Source organism: Lacerta agilis, chromosome 15 (assembly GCF_009819535.1).
Source record: "Lacerta agilis isolate rLacAgi1 chromosome 15, rLacAgi1.pri, whole genome shotgun sequence".
NCBI classification, from domain to species: domain Eukaryota; kingdom Metazoa; phylum Chordata; class Lepidosauria; order Squamata; family Lacertidae; genus Lacerta; species Lacerta agilis.
In genome coordinates, this window is record NC_046326.1 from 14,925,708 (window position 1) to 14,940,598 (window position 14,891).

Here is a 14,891-nt window from a genome sequence, read left to right on the forward strand (position 1 = left end):
GGGTTAAAATCCTTGGGTCAATGAATTCCTCTCAGCCTACCTTCACAGGGTAGTTATGGGGATTAAATGAGGAGCAGGAAAACCATGCACACCGCGTTGAGCTCCTTGGAGAAAAAGGTGGGATATAAATGCAAACGACCAATAAATAAAATACAGACCAGGTGATGTCAGAGGGTTAGGGGTTCCAGGCCTCCCTCCACCCTTTGTCAGCAAAGAGGGACCAAGCTGCCCTGGGAGAGGGGAGCTTCTTGCAGTGGGGGCTTTAGGGCTGCTGAGTAGCAGAGAAGACAAGGCCTTTTGGACCAAGTGTTTTGGTCATGATCCTGGCAAGACAATGTAACCTGCAGATGGATGCATCAGAGTTGCTCCTGACCATGGCCAGACAGAAGAGACTCCCTTCCTTTTCTCCTAGCAGGAAGCCCAGGAGGGGGGGAGGGATGTAGGGAAGAGGCAGGCCAGCTAGGAGGAGAGGGGAGGGGAGTGCCAGGGAATTGGCTTGCTTCACACTTAAGGCCTTGACATCTCAGGGGTGGTCCAAAGGCCTGAAACAAGAAGCGGATCTCCTGGCTCTCTTCATCTCCTCTCTCACCAGGAGATCAGGAGAAGGTGCCAATGCAAGTAAGTTGGGACCAGGACTGTGAGCTCAGGAGCCCCAGGCTCACCTTGCCTAGGGTTGAAAAGAGGCTGTCAGGCTTAATGGCTCACCTTGCCTAGGAAGGGGTGCCATTCCTCACTACAGTGTAGCAGCTGAGAGCAGAGCAAGGGAACCGCCATGCTGGGTGTTGCAAGAGCTTTGGGGTCTGCAGGTGGGGAGCACCACTTCAGGAACCCCAACCCCGGAGGGGTGCATCATGAGCAATGAGAGCCAGGCTGCTTCTCTTATCCCCTCAGCCTCACAATCACACAAGCTTTAAACAAAACCAACAAAAAAATATTGTGAAGCTGTTGCGGGGGGTGGGGGGGGTGGGGAGGCAGTAGTGGTGACAGAGCAGCAGGCTCCAGGTGCAATTTGCAGCTCATCCACCCCCCACCCACTCCAGGATGCAGGAAAGATGGACAAAATCCAGCAGCGGTACAAGCCAAATGGCGCCTGGCTCCCAGGGGTGCTTCAAATTCCTATTGCCTGTGCAAGTTCTGTCCCAGCAGTGTTGGCCCTCCCATCCTTTAGAAATGAGCCTCAGCTCCTGTGAGAGGCTGGCAGGGAAGAGGGTGCCAAGCATTTCCCCTGATGGATCCCAGCCCATCTGTATCAGCTGGTTGCCCTCTTCCCAGGAGGAGAACCAACTCCCTGACACCACGCCCACCTGCCAGCCCAGGCTCTTGCATTGAAGATGCCCAAGCTCACACCTACCAAATCCCACCTGGCAGCATCCTCCTGGTGGTTTAAGAACTACCTGAGCACACAGCCCCTCCTCCCCCCCCCCCCGGCCTGCCTGTCCAATGCCTGCAGTCTTATCTGAGAAGCAGTGCTGGTTGCAGCCAACTGTGTAATAAAGTCATGTGTCTCAAGCATCAATCATTTGGAAATGGTCAACTCTCTTCCTCTTCCTCCTGGGCCTGGATTTCAGGGCCTCACAGGTCACCGGTTCCACAGCGGCCTCAGGCCTTTGGGGCAGATTTCTGTTCAGTTTTGGAGCCGGCCAGCCCATTCTCTGTGTTGTCATTTGCTGAAGAAGTCACAAGACACTCTCTGTGGAGAACAAGAAAGAGGCTATCACTGTTCCCAGCAGCGTGTCCTCTCCTCCTCCTCCTCCACCACCACCACCAGCACTATAGCCTGCTTCACCCTTTGTCTATGCAATGGCAGCCCCGAGGTGGGGAAGTCTTCCCATTCAGCAAGCAGGCCTCCCAGTCCCAGAGACATAAACCACCCTCAGGAGGTCTGGGGCTCAACAGGGCTTGCAACAGCAGACAGGGATGAGATGGCCTCCAGGAAGGCGAGGAATCCCTTCACCCCAGTGGTACTCCAAAGAAAGAAGCCATGCAAGTTGCCGACACCATGCTGGAGCCCACATGCTGTGTGCCTTACTGGGCCCCACTTTGCTCAGGGCCTTCCAGCCCCTCTGGTGAAAGGGAGCCTCTCAGGAGACTCAGTCTCTGCTCCCAAGGGGAAGTGGGCAGGAAATGGGAAGCCAACCACACTCACTTCTCCCGTGTCTTCTTGAGAATGAAGAGGGTGAGTTTCTTGATCACCATGATGAGGACCAGGAGTCCAATGACACCCCCAACGACTGACACAATGATCAGCGTTAGCGTGTTGTCCTTCTTCTCCACTGGGGAAGGGAGAAGATAGGGAAGGGTGAGGCAAGAGGAGCCCAGGGTGGTAGGGTGCCCTCTGCCTGCACATCCATGCCAGGCTGTGCCATGAGCCAAGGAAGGGGCTTCAAGCACCCCCTTCTCTCCCTCCCTTCCTCCCCAATATGGCAGCTGTTGGGTGAGATGCAGCCTCCACACCTTATACATGTGAGGAGGACCCAGCTTGTCTCACCATCCAATGCCAGGGCTGGGAAAGGAGCCCCAACGCAACCCCTGGGCAAAAGGAGCAGCTGGCCCACTGTGGCCCCCAACGGCTGCCCTGGTGGCAACTGGTACTTACTTTCCACGACCACTTTGAGCATGATGGTGGCACTATGGTTGGCATTCTTCTCCCTTGGGTTCTTAACAAAGCAAGTGTATTTCCCAGAGTCACTGAACTCTGCAAAGAGGAGCAGGAGGGAGACGTTGAACTCCCGGTTATCCTTGCTGAGGGCGATATCAGTCGGCATCTCGTACTTGATGAGAGACCTGTACTCCGGGTAGGGCTCTGGCTTGGAGTCTTTGTTCTTAATGATTCCTTTGAATATCTGCAGCAAGGAAAAACCAAAAGAGCAAAGGGTCTGGTGGTCCAGAAGAAGCTTCCCCTGATGGGTCAAACAGTCAGGGTTGGGGTGGGGAAAGAGCTGCCTGATGCATTAATTATCATCATCATCATCATCTAATCATCCTCTATACATGTGTCTCAAGGTGATATACAAAAAAAACCACCAGCAGAAACACTTAAAAACAGCAATAAGAGTTAGAACAAAGACCCAGGGAAAGCCTGCTGGAACAAAAGTATCTTGCAGGGTTTCCAGAAGATGCAGAGGATCAGAACCTGTCCTATCTCGAAAGGGAAGCTGTTCCACAGAGCAGGGGCAGCCACTCTCAAAAGCCCTGCTCCATGTTATACGTCAGCTCAAAGTGCACAGCTGAAAAGGGGCCGGTTTCTCAGGACAGCCAAAACTGCCAAGGAGAGTCTGCCTCCGTTTGGAAGCTCCTGAAGGATGCTCTGAGGATAAGAGACCTACCAGGTGGGAACCGGCCTTTCTCCACATCCCCTGTGACCACAGCTGAGACAGGAGGGGGTGGGCAGCAGATGGTCACAGTTCTGTGTGTGAGCTGTTATACATGGAAGGAATTAGGCCTTCACTCATTACTTATTAAGACATGTGTATTTTGCCTTTGGGGATGTGGGTGGCACTGTGGGTTAAACCACAGAGCCTAGGGCTTGCTAATCAGAAGGTTGGCGGTTTGAATCCCTGTGATGGGGTGAGCTCCCATTGCTCGGTCCCAGCTCCTGCCCACCTAGCAGTTCAAAAGCACGTCAAAAGTGCAAGTAGATAAATAGGTACCACTCTGGTGGGAAGGCAAACGGCGTTTCCGTGCAATGCTCTGGTTCGCCAGAAGCAGCTTAGTCATACTGGCCACATGACCCAGAAGCTGTACGCCGGCTCCCTCGGCCGGTAACGCAAGATGAGCGCCGCAATCCCAGAGTTGGACACGACTGGACCTAATGGGCAGGGGTCCCTTTACCTTTATTTTGCCTTTGTGCCCTAGATTTAGGACCTTCAAATCAGCAAATAATAAAAGCAGTAAAGCTACACCATTGGCTACTAATGAGACTCATGATGCCTTTCCACTTTGCTATCCAACCCCTCGCCTGCAAAGTGTAGTAAGCCACAAACTTCAGTGTTATTGCTGATCCACGAGAAGTTGGCTCTCTCGATTCCGATGCAAGAGGAGAATGTGCAGGGCAAGAGGACATCCGTGCCATTCTTTACATAGATGACGGCCGCCTTGCCCACCGAAACCTCCAAGGCAAGTGTCACAGAGCAGAGCTGAAGGCCTAAGGAAGAGAAAGCAGAGGCACGTTGACTGTAATGTGGTTCTGCTGGGGAAGACTCTGGGCACTTCCAGACTGTAGCTGTTTTGGGGTGAAATTCGACAGCATAGCAGCAAGCACAGGCTGCACTGCTATAGTTGCTTGGGAGTTCTTGCGCAAGAAACCCACTTGCCCCAAAGATCAGACTTTTTGCCATAAGGAAATTGATTGGAAGATGCATTGGACAGTATGAGCTAACACTTGCTTTGATGAAATAAATGTCATCTAACCTCCCCAGGAACAAATCAGAGTGGGCACTCATTAAATTGCCAATGTCATCTAATCTTCCTGCAAATCAATCAGAATGAATGTTCAGTAAACAGGCTGTCTGGAAGTGCCCTCTTTTCCTCCACACACCTCCAGAGACGAAACCAGAGCAGCTGACATCCACCACCACCAAGCAGGAAGCCCTCCCCAATGATGGACGTAGGTGATGTGGGATTTCCAGTCAAGAACACAAATGCTTGATTGCCAGATAGACACATGAGCAACTTCACTCATAGAGTTCTATAATTAATATAGAAGGGACTGTATGAAGTCATTTCTTTAATGCTTTGGTGAGAATTTCTAACAAAGGAGACAATATGATGTATTTCCTCCCTGTCTGACCTCTCTCTCTTCTTTCAAGCCGGTGATGTGAGCCCAGATGCCATTATAGAAATTAATTTTGTACTTTGTAACTGATTTTTAACTGCATACAATATTGATGTATTTGCTGCCTGCACTGAAATGTAAGGAAACCCTTTTTTCCTCTTGCTAAAACGTGTGGTTCATTCTTAGCAATGGGGACAAAGAAAGGAAGGTCAGCAGACCACAAATAAACAGGGGGGGAGGTGTAATTGCCTAATTCCTAGCTTCTAGTAAGCTGCAAAAGTGAATAAGTGTTTTTATTTGCAGCCTGCTTACTCTCACATTTTCCCCACAAATTTGGGACAGGAAGTTTAAATTTTAACTTCCTAATTTAGTCCTCAATCCATCTCCATCAAGTGAGCAGAAGGAGCTGCCTTCCACCAGGGAAGCGGCTATTTGTCCATCTAGTTGTGTTGACAATACTGAGCTACATAGACCAAAGGGTCTGATTCAGCACAAAGCAGCTTCCAATGTTCTTACGACCTCAGGCAGAAAATGATTTCTTTGATCACTTGCTAACTGCCATCCTTTTAGCTAGAGATGTCCAGGGTTTCCTCCTGGGGCCTTCTGCATGTAAAGCATGAGGTCTATCGTTGAGTTATGCAGGCTACTAACCCAGAGTACATCCATGGTGATAAGTGCATGCACCCAAACAGTTTTCACCCAGTATTTGGCAATTGCCAATGCACCAGTATTAGTGGGTGGAATGGGTGGAATCAGGACTCTTGCAGCCAGCACTGGTGGGGTTAGTGGCAGGAAGTGGCCACCCTGCCCAAGGGGCACTGGCTACCACAGAGTTCAACCTGCCCCAGGTCTCTTACAACAAACTGGCATGCCTTAAATGCAGAGGTTTACAGCCCCCACAGAGGGTGTTTAACACTAGCATAAAGTCACCTGAAATAGTCAGGGAGGCCACATGACACAGTGTCTCAGAAGATGTTTTCTAGACAAAGAACATGTTGACCAGAAAAACTGGATTTTCATTGAAATGATGTAATGTTTCTTTCAAAAAGAAAATGAACACACACACACATACACACGAAGAACATATTTTTCTTTGCCGAAGAAAACACCCTTGTGCCAAGTATGTGCTGATCACCCTAAACTAGGCAGATGCAAGCCTAAGACTTGATCACAGCATCAAAGGCCCTCCCACAAATGTGGACATACCAGGGTATGTTCTGAAGGGATATGAGGCCACCACCTTGCTGAAGCTAAGCATTTTTGGGTCTGGTCAGTGCCGTGGATGGGTGACCTCCTGGGCAGCTCATGGGTTCCATAATGGAAGAGGCAGGGTATGAATGCTAAGAAAATAGAAATAAAAAGCCTGTTGACAGCTGACCAGCAAGGCAAAAAAGGGGGGCCATATGTCCATTAGAAACTTGTTCACTGGAATGTTACCTAAACCAACCAGAAGAGTGAACGCTTGTTCAACAAATGGCATTAATGAAGAATACTGGAACTGCGGCCAATGGGCAGAAGCTCCACCTAGGCCAAGGGACCTTTAGCTACCTGCCCTCTGAGTCCTGCCTGACTGCCCCTCACAGCTCAAGTACCCAAATTCTTCTGGGAAAAGGTGCCGCTAAAATACTTAAAGAGTTGAAGAACAGAGATAGTATGCTTAGGAACATTCAGGGAAGTGTTAATCTCATGATTGTTAAATCAGTCTATAGGCTGCATTCAAAGTGAAAGCATTGTAAAGCGCAAAGTCTATAACTCTCTAAGCTGTCATATGCGCTATTAGGATAAATAAAAAGCTGACTGTTTAAAGTTTCAAGCTGCCTCTTAGTGCTATTTTCCCCCCTTCTTCCCTCCAGTGCTTAAGAGTTCCAAACATACAGTGTCAGTTCAAGGTCCAGAGCAGAACACCATTCTCATTGAAAAGGTTGCAATCCTTCTTTGGGGCCCTAATCTAGAACCTGCAAGAGAGGGGCCATACCACACAGAATGAGAATGCAAGAAGAGCCTGATGGTTCCTGCATTGCAGGGGGCTGGATTAGATGGTCCGCAGGGGTCCCTTCCAACTCTGCACTTCTATGATTCTATGAATCGTCATCCCAATGGCTCATCTAGCCTAGCATCCTGTCCTCACAGTGGCCAACCAGATGCCCAGGGTTCTCCAAGGTTTCAGGCAGGGGTCTTCCCTACCTGGAGAGGCCATTGGAGATGGAGCCTTGAACCTTCTGCATGCAAAGCAGGGGCTCTGCTCTTGAGCTACAGCCCTTCCCTTCACCAGGGGTCCTCTGCAGAGGAGCGGGCATGGCTCATCCTTACCCTGTCCTACATCAAGAGCTTCTTCTAAGCTCTGTAAAATGAACACAGCTCTGTCCACCTCTTGATAGGCCTGCAAGGGGGATCTGCAGTTGTCACATATGGGGAAATCAGTGACTGTTGCTTAAGATTGGACAAGGTAAAGGACTGGGGAATCTCCCAAGATCTGAGCATCCTGCCTTGTGGATACCCAGAAATGAGGTCCACCTCTGCAAGAGATGTGGAAAGAAATGGGAGCATGAAAGTGCAAGATGCTCCTGAAGACACCTCCCCCCCCCCAAAAAAAAACCTCTCTCAGAGTTTTTTGCACACCTGCATGCTACCTACCCTCAGCATTTGCTAGTTAGCCCAGACAGACAGACTCCATCTCTTGTGTGCTGTTTGTCCCCCACCAAAGATATCTGGGTAGCCTAGTCTCTTTGGAAGATAGCTTTGCCTTTGGTGCTGCAGCTGACAGATGACCTTCAGGCTGCCAGCTTCAGAGCTGCTGCATCTCTCTCCCCCTGCATCTTCTCATATATATTAACAAAGCAGAGAGAGAAAGGAAGCACTGGGAACACATAAGGTTCTCTCTCGCTGGTTCCCCCACAGCTTTGGTCCTGGGCACCCACTCAAGAGGGGCCCAGCTGATGAAGAGATTCCAGAGTCCCCAGATCTTCAGTGCGAACAAGTATCAGGAACTGGGATTTATGCAGTTGCTAAGCTGTGTGCCATCACATCCTCTGCTGCACATGCCTCAACCACCGTGCTGGAGTGCTCTCTATCCAGCTTGCCTCCTCACAGAGCCTGGAAAAGTGGACTCCCTTTGTCCAAGAACAGACCAAAGGCCAGCCCAGCAAGACTATAGATTTGGAGAGGTCCTGTGGATGGAGCCAAATAATTGTCCTGCAAACCCTCTGGCTGTACAACTGTGTGCTCTTTGGGGGCCAGCAGAGCAACTGCCCTCTGAAGTATCTCACCACGCTCCAGCCAGCAAGTCAGCACCTACAAAGGCTCTTCCACCCTCAAAGCTCAGTGCAAGGAGCCCAAAGGAAGGGCACCACCTACTGCATCATAACCCTAGCTGCAGGAATCCCCTTGGCAGCACAGTGGGCCTCAATGCTTTTGCCTGCTTGCTATGGCTTTGAGGGAACTGACAGGAGAGCAAGGCAGCTGCAGAACAAGCCAAGACTCAGAGAGTTGGGAGCTTGCCTGTTGAGGGAGAGAATGCATCCAGATGAATCTGGCTTGGTGCTTCTGGAAGACTGCAGAAGGATTCCAGGCCATGCCCAAGAGCGGGATATCCTGTCCGATGACCCCTGCCAATTCCCTGGTATGCTCCACTACTTTGGGCTTCAATCCAGCCATGACCAGCACTTTGTGACAGCTCCTTCTGCATCTCTAACCAGCAGCAGCAGCCAGTCAGCCATTGACTCCAGCCTATTAATGGAGTCAATGATGAAAGGTGGTATGAAAATCTCTTAAATAAACAAAAAGGTAAAAAGGTAAAAGGGAGCTAAAAGGTAGCAGATTTTTGGGCTCCTTGGGTCAAGGATTAAGTGGTACCTTCAGACGCAGCAGGAAGATCTCAGTGACAGAACAACTGCACTTCAAACTGAAGGTCTGAGGTTTAATCTCTAGCATCTCCAGGTAGGACCAAGAGGCTCCTTTGCCTGAAATCCTGGAGAGCCACTGCCAGTCAATGCAGAGAGACACAATACTGAGCTAGATGGACCAAGAGCCTGAGTCTGTATAAAGGCAGTTTCCTATGTTCTCCAGACAGGGCTAGGAGCCTGCAGCTGCCACCTGCATGGTGTGAGCTGCCTTTCTGAAGCCAGCAGCTTCCAAAGTTTCCAAGAGGGCCACAGGAGGCCTCCCTTCTTCCAGGAAAGGGCTGCTGAGCAACCAGTTCCATTAGGAGCAACAACCTGCCCAGGCCTCCTCCTGCAAACGGAATGGATGGGGGCCTCCTGGGGCCTCATCATCTCACTGCAGCTCCTGCCAGAAAGACTCTCAAAGAGCATAGCGAGTCATCCTGGGGCCATGAGCCACCCCAGAAGAGCTAGGGAGCCTCAGAGCCAGGGCCAGCCCCCAAATAGCAGAGGCACAATCACAGGACACATGCGTAGTCCCTGCAGCTCATTGATGCAAGGTCTGCTCTCTGGATCCCCAAGAAACCCAGTGCTGAGATTAGTAAAGCAAACAGAAATCAGATCATTCCATTGTGACCCTTCCTTGGCCCCTCTCCCTCCATTTCTTTTTTTGCAACTTGGTGATAATGTTTAAACAGGGAGGTAGCCAATCTCATTCTGTAAAACACCACAGACAATGGTGGTGCAATTAATCATACAGTGACCAAGGCAGACCAAGGGAGACTAAAGCCTGGAGCGACTCCCCACTTGCCTAGCCTGAAGCTCTGGGGTGGCCAAGTCAGTCAACATCTGCTCTGCACAGTATAGGCAAGGATTAAATGCTATTTATTTTATTAGACAAATGATATAGCAATTTCCATAGGAAAATACTGGAGTTGTGTAAAACCATAATGAACCATGTATATCTATCTAATTCCATTTAAAAAACTCAAATCATATTGATCAATGGTAAGCATAGCTAGGTCACATTTCGGAAAAAGCATGTGTGAAAAATAGGTTTGCGGCCAGCATCACAGGACTGATACAGCTGACGCTTGCCTGATAATAGCAGGGATGGAATTCCTTCCACAAGGCAGGAGATGCAGCACTGCTGTAAATGCCCAGCTCCCCCTAATCACGGGGTAGGCACCCTCTAAGAGGCACCTGTTGTTGCTTAACTGGTCAGCTTGTTTCATTGCCCACAGCCCCCTGGAGTAGCAGGGAGCGCAAAAGGTTCTGCAGGATCACAGAAGATATTTGGAAGCAATCGTAGCAATGCCCCGTAACATTTCACTATGGGTAGGGTATTGATAGAATAACCAACTCTATCCACTGGGAAATTCCCCCAGAGCATTCAGGAATCCTTTAGCCTCTGTAGAAGGACCATTCTAAGAGGTCCCCACCCCTGCAGGGAGAGACAGATGCCATAAGCCCAAACTTCACCAGGGAGTGGTCTGACCATGACAATAGGATCCCTTACCTTCAGATAACCCATTTTCTCACAAGGACCCAATTGAGGGTATGCCTTGCATTATGCATTGGACCAGTGATATATTGGGCCAGCCCCATGGTTGCTAAAGAGGCCATGAAGTTCCCAAGTAGGGCCCAGGACCACCATTCTGGGCTTTTGAGACTGCCTTGGCCATCTCTGGGCAGCTGAGTGAGTTGCACACCAGCATTATGCGCCAGCTGTCTCTATGGCCCAATACCAGAAGCAGGCCCTCTAAGCCAGATCCAAGACAGAGCAGTTTTGTGGTGCAGCAAATGGATGCTCAAAGGACCATGACAAACTTACCCCACCCCCTCCCTCCAAAAAACCCTCCAGCCTGGGTTGGTGCTGCATGAAGTGACTGGGCAGCAGAGCTGAGTCAGGTTACATACCCTCCAACATTTCTCCAATGAAAATAGGGACGTCCCATTCCATAATTATAATTTTACTATTTACACCCCACACATTTTACTGGGTTGCCCCAGCCACTCTGGGCAGCTTCCAACATACGTACAGTACATGAAAACATAATAAAACATTAAACGTGTTTTGTTTTGTTTTTAAACCTTCCCTATACCCTATACCCCCTATTCAGATGACTCGGGGGTCGGATAACTCCATACCCTCCAACATTTCTCCAATGAAAATAGGGACATCCTAAGGAAAAGTGGGACATTCCGGGATCAAATCGGAAACTGGGACGGTTTCTCTAAATCAGGGATGTCCCTGGAAAACAGGGACACTTGGAGGGTCTGAGGTCATTCAAGTTACCTGGGCCTAAGCCATCCAGGGCTTTAAAACTTAATTTTGAACTGGGCTCAGAAATGAACAGGAAGGCAGTACAGCTGTTCTCTATGACTGGAAGCCAACGCACACAGTCCTGGCTCCCGTCAATAGTCTGGCTGCAGCATGCCAAACACTTAGCAGCTGAGCATGCTACAGTCATCCAAACATGGCGTCACTAAGGCACACATGGCCAGATCCGCCACCATTTCAAGGGGCAGATACAGTGGACGCACCAGCCTAACTTGCTCAGAAGCACTCCTAGCTGCAGCAACCATCTGAGCATCCAAGTTTAAAGCAGAGTTTAGGAGCATGGCCAACATGTGAGAGCACACCATTCAAGACAGGTCGCACTCTGGTCCCTGGACTGGCCACTCAACTTGACCAGCACAATGGAAGACCTTTGCCATCTCTGGATTGCGTTTCCATTGACTTGCCCGCCCACAGACTAGTGCTGCCTTGGAGCAGAATGGACAGGGAGGCAGGCACTGCCTGTTGACCTCCACTAGAGAGCCATCAGTAGGCTTGATGGTGGCTGTGTTTCACCTCCACCTCTGGATACCAGTCAAACTCCAGTCCTGCTTGTGGGCTTCCCAGAAGAGACATCTGGTTGGCCAATGTGGTCTGAACTAGATGGGTCCCCCTTGGCCTGATCCAGCAGCAGGGAGCATTTTTAATGTTCTGACACTGACTCTGAAAGTGAGCGCAGAGTAGGGGCATAGTGCCTAAATTATTGACCAATGGCCTGGTCTTGGGTCTGGGGGACTTCGCTGTTCCCAGGTCCCAATGTGCCAAAGAGCAGGGAGCTCAGAGCAGGAGCAGGTGCAGGTTTGTCCCCACAACCACAAGATGGGAGAGCGGTAGAGAGTTTTTCTTTGCTTTGAACTAAAGGCACCCTTTATCAAAGTTCTTTTTCCTTAGGCACTGGTATGTGTTGTCTTGAACCTATACACTATTTAATATACCTGTTCCAGTACGATTTTAAATAAAAATAGAAAAAGAAATTTATATATATGAATGATGACGAGATGGGCTTCCAGGCAGACTGGAGCTCCAACGGGGAGGAGACAGGAGCCTGTCCCAACAGAGCAGAGCAGAAGCTAATGTTGCCTCCCCCCGCCCTGCAGCCGCACTCAGGAGTCGGAGGATCCGGAGCTGCAGTTTGGGCAGCACAGCAGCAGTTTCTTCCTTTGCAAGGGAGCCCCAGCGGCACTGCGGGTGCGGGTCGGCAGGGTGTCCTGCCGGGCCCCCGAGCTGCTGCAGTTGCTCCCGGGGAGGGGGCTGTCCGCCGAGTCCTCCGGGGCCGGACCGGAGAAAGCCGGTGTGTTGGCGCGTGGGGAGGGGGGGGCGGTGTTTCGTTGCCAGCCTCCCGCAGCCAAGTTGCTGGCAGGCGCCCACTTTGCTCCAGCCGCCCAGATGCCGGCGCGGTCCTCTTCGGGGTGGGAGGCGCCCCTGCTTTGCGGTGTGGCAGACCGCCCGCCCGCCCGCCCCGCTCGGCTCCCTCCATCCCACTCTGCGCAGCTGAACCGGCAGCAGCTTCGCCTTTCCCAGCCCAGCCGGGGCGCGCCGCCTGCGGCAGGACCTGCGCCGGGTCCCCGCTCTCCACTCGCCTCCGCCGTTCCCTTCCCCGCCTGCCGGCCCCGCTACTTACCCACCAGGGCGACCCCCAGCCAGCCCTTGGCCCCGCCTCCCGCGCCCCCGGCCATCTCCTCGCCAGCTGCAGCACCGCAGTGGCCTCTTCCGCCGGCCCGAGCGAGCGGTGTCCCAAGCGTGGCTCTCGCTCCGCCGCTGCCTGCCCTCGCTGCCAGCCTCCGCGGCTCTCTCAGGCTCCAAAAGTTGCCGCGCGCGACCCGCCCCCTCGAGCAGCCGCGCCTGGGAGGCTCCGAGGGGCGGAGGCAGCCGGCTCCGAGCTCGGCTTCGCGGGACCGCCTCCTCCGCAGCTAGCCCTGGACTGGACCGAGGGAGCAGAAAGCCTCTTTGCCCGGCCCGCGAGGCAGGCGAAAGTTGTGGGACCGGCCGGTAGGCAGTGCAGACAGGGCTCGTCGATTGGAGCCCTGTCAGCCAGCAGGCAGGGAAGGCTATTCGCGTGGGTCACTTTAGGGGTTTTTGGAAAGGCAGAGAGCCTCCGGCGGAGTGAGAACCCTAAAATCTGGGTCGGGACCAAGAACTAGAAGCTCGCTTCCTCGCCCTTGATGCCATGGGCTCCGAAGCCAGTCTCTGCAGCCATGCCTGCCGGGAGCATTAGAGTGGGTGGAACGTGGAAGTCTTCCTTTATCAGGGCGATGTCCTTACCCGACCCCCCCCCATCCCAAATGCCCTTGGGCATCCCAGTTAGTGGGTCCCACCCACTCAGCATTGATCATGGCACGAGTATTCTAGCCCTTCTTTCTGACTGCAACATGATCGCCCATCCACAAGTGAAGCCCACCTGGCCTCATCCTGGAGCTCTCTCTTCCTTATCATGAGATCATGGTGGAGCAGCTGCCACAGGCCTTGTGGTGCAGCTGGCCAAGCCTGTCTTACTGCCCCCACATGCTTCTCTGGACCATTGGCCAAGTAGCTTAAGAACATAACAGAAAGGACACAATAAGAGCCCTGCAAGATCAGGCCAAAGCGGGCCTTCTGGTCCAGCATCCTGTTCTCACAGTGGCAATCCAACTGCCCGTGGGCAGCCTGCCAGCAGGACCTGTTCAAGAGCACTCTCTCCTCCTGTGTTTTCTAGCAACTGAGTTTCAGAAGCATAAAAGGGTGTTAAGGCTAAAGAGAGGGTGGGAGACCCAGTTGCAGATGCCATCAGCAGAGGAGTAATGGGGATAGGCATCCATTAATGGATGTAGGCTCTCAAGGACTTTGCAATTGTGCCGCCTCAGCAGCACATTAAGAACAGGAGGAGAGCCCCACAGCTGGATGAGACCACGTCCTGTTCTCATAAGCAGGACATGAGTGCAGCGGCACTCTCCCAGATTCTGCTCCCCAGAGAACTGCCCTCCTATTCCTGCTCTCTGCTCCCAGTTCTTTAACCAGTTACTGACCCATGAGAGGAGTGTGGGATTTCCGGTCAAAATCACAAATGCATGATTGCCCAGACAGGCAGATGAGGGGCTTATACACAGAGAGTTCCTGAATTATTATAGAAGGGACTGCATGAGGCCACTTCCTTAATGCTTTGGTGGGAATTTCTAACAAAGGAGACAATCATATTACTTCCTCCCTGTCTGAGCGCTCTCTCTCGCTCTTCTTTCAAACCAGTGATGTGAGCAGACACACATGCCTGGGCTCTGCTTAGAGCCCAGACTCCATTTTAGAAACTATTTTTGTAGCTAAGAAATATTTTTCCCCACATACTACTCTTGGGTATTTGCTGCCTGCACTGAAATGTAAGGAAACCTTTTTGTTCATCCTACTAAAACGAGTAGTTCATTCTTCGCAAAGGGGACAAAGAAGGGAAGGTCAGCAGACCACAAATAAACAGGGAATAAAAGATGTGATTGCCTAATTCCTAGCTTCCAGTAAGCAGCAAAAGTGCAGAAGTGTTTTTACTCTTCTAAAAGGGCTATGTACTGTCATACTTCTCGCACACACGTGGGATAGGAGGTTTGAAATTGAATATACATATTTAATCCTCAGTCCATCAGGTAGGGGCTCTCCTATCATCCCAAGACTGCTAAACTTAGTTGAGAGTGGTTGGTGAGGGACTGTTGTGTCACAAGGACAAAAATACCATTAGTGGCTACTAACCACAATGGCTGTATAGTACCTCCACTGACAGAGGAAGTATGTTTCTGAATTCTGGCTGTTGGGAATGACAAGCAGGAAGAGTGCTACTGTTGCATTCAGGCTCTGCTTTGCAGACTGTCCAGAAGGGACATCTGATTGGCTATTGTGAGAACAGGTTACCAGACTAGTTGGGTCCCCTTTGGTCTGATCA

General features: G+C 51.3%; 1 protein-coding gene across 2 annotated transcripts; it reads right to left on the reverse strand.

Moving 5' to 3' along the window:
• Nucleotides 1-1,418: 1,418 nt before the first annotated feature.
• SCN4B (sodium voltage-gated channel beta subunit 4) lies at nt 1,419-12,898 on the reverse strand. 2 transcript variants are annotated; one of them, XM_033172185.1, is made up of 5 exons: nt 12,615-12,898; nt 3,984-4,144; nt 2,597-2,843; nt 2,147-2,273; nt 1,419-1,690 (listed from the first exon to the last, which is right to left on the reverse strand). In XM_033172185.1, the coding sequence occupies exons 1-5, from the start codon at nt 12,667-12,669 to the stop codon at nt 1,600-1,602; spliced, it is 681 nt and encodes a 226-aa protein (XP_033028076.1). In that variant the 5' UTR covers nt 12,670-12,898; the 3' UTR covers nt 1,419-1,599. The 2 variants fall into 2 exon arrangements, with proteins under 2 accessions (XP_033028076.1, XP_033028074.1); XM_033172183.1 differs by lacking the exon at nt 12,615-12,898 and adding an exon at nt 5,981-6,134.
• Nucleotides 12,899-14,891: the final 1,993 nt, after the last annotated feature.

What these genes read in the sequence shown, in the direction of transcription:
- SCN4B (XM_033172185.1), bottom strand. Translation starts at nt 12,669, where the DNA reads ATGGCCGGGGGCGCGGGAGGCGGGGCCAAGGGCTGGCTGGGGGTCGCC. An exon ending in GCTCAAAGTGGTCGTGGAAA is followed by an intron (nt 2,274 to 2,596) that starts GTAAGTACCAGT and finishes TCCCTTCCCCAG; the next exon opens with TGGAGAAGAAGGACAACACG. An exon ending in CTCAAGAAGACACGGGAGAA is followed by an intron (nt 1,691 to 2,146) that starts GTGAGTGTGGTT and finishes TGTTCTCCACAG; the next exon opens with AGAGTGTCTTGTGACTTCTT.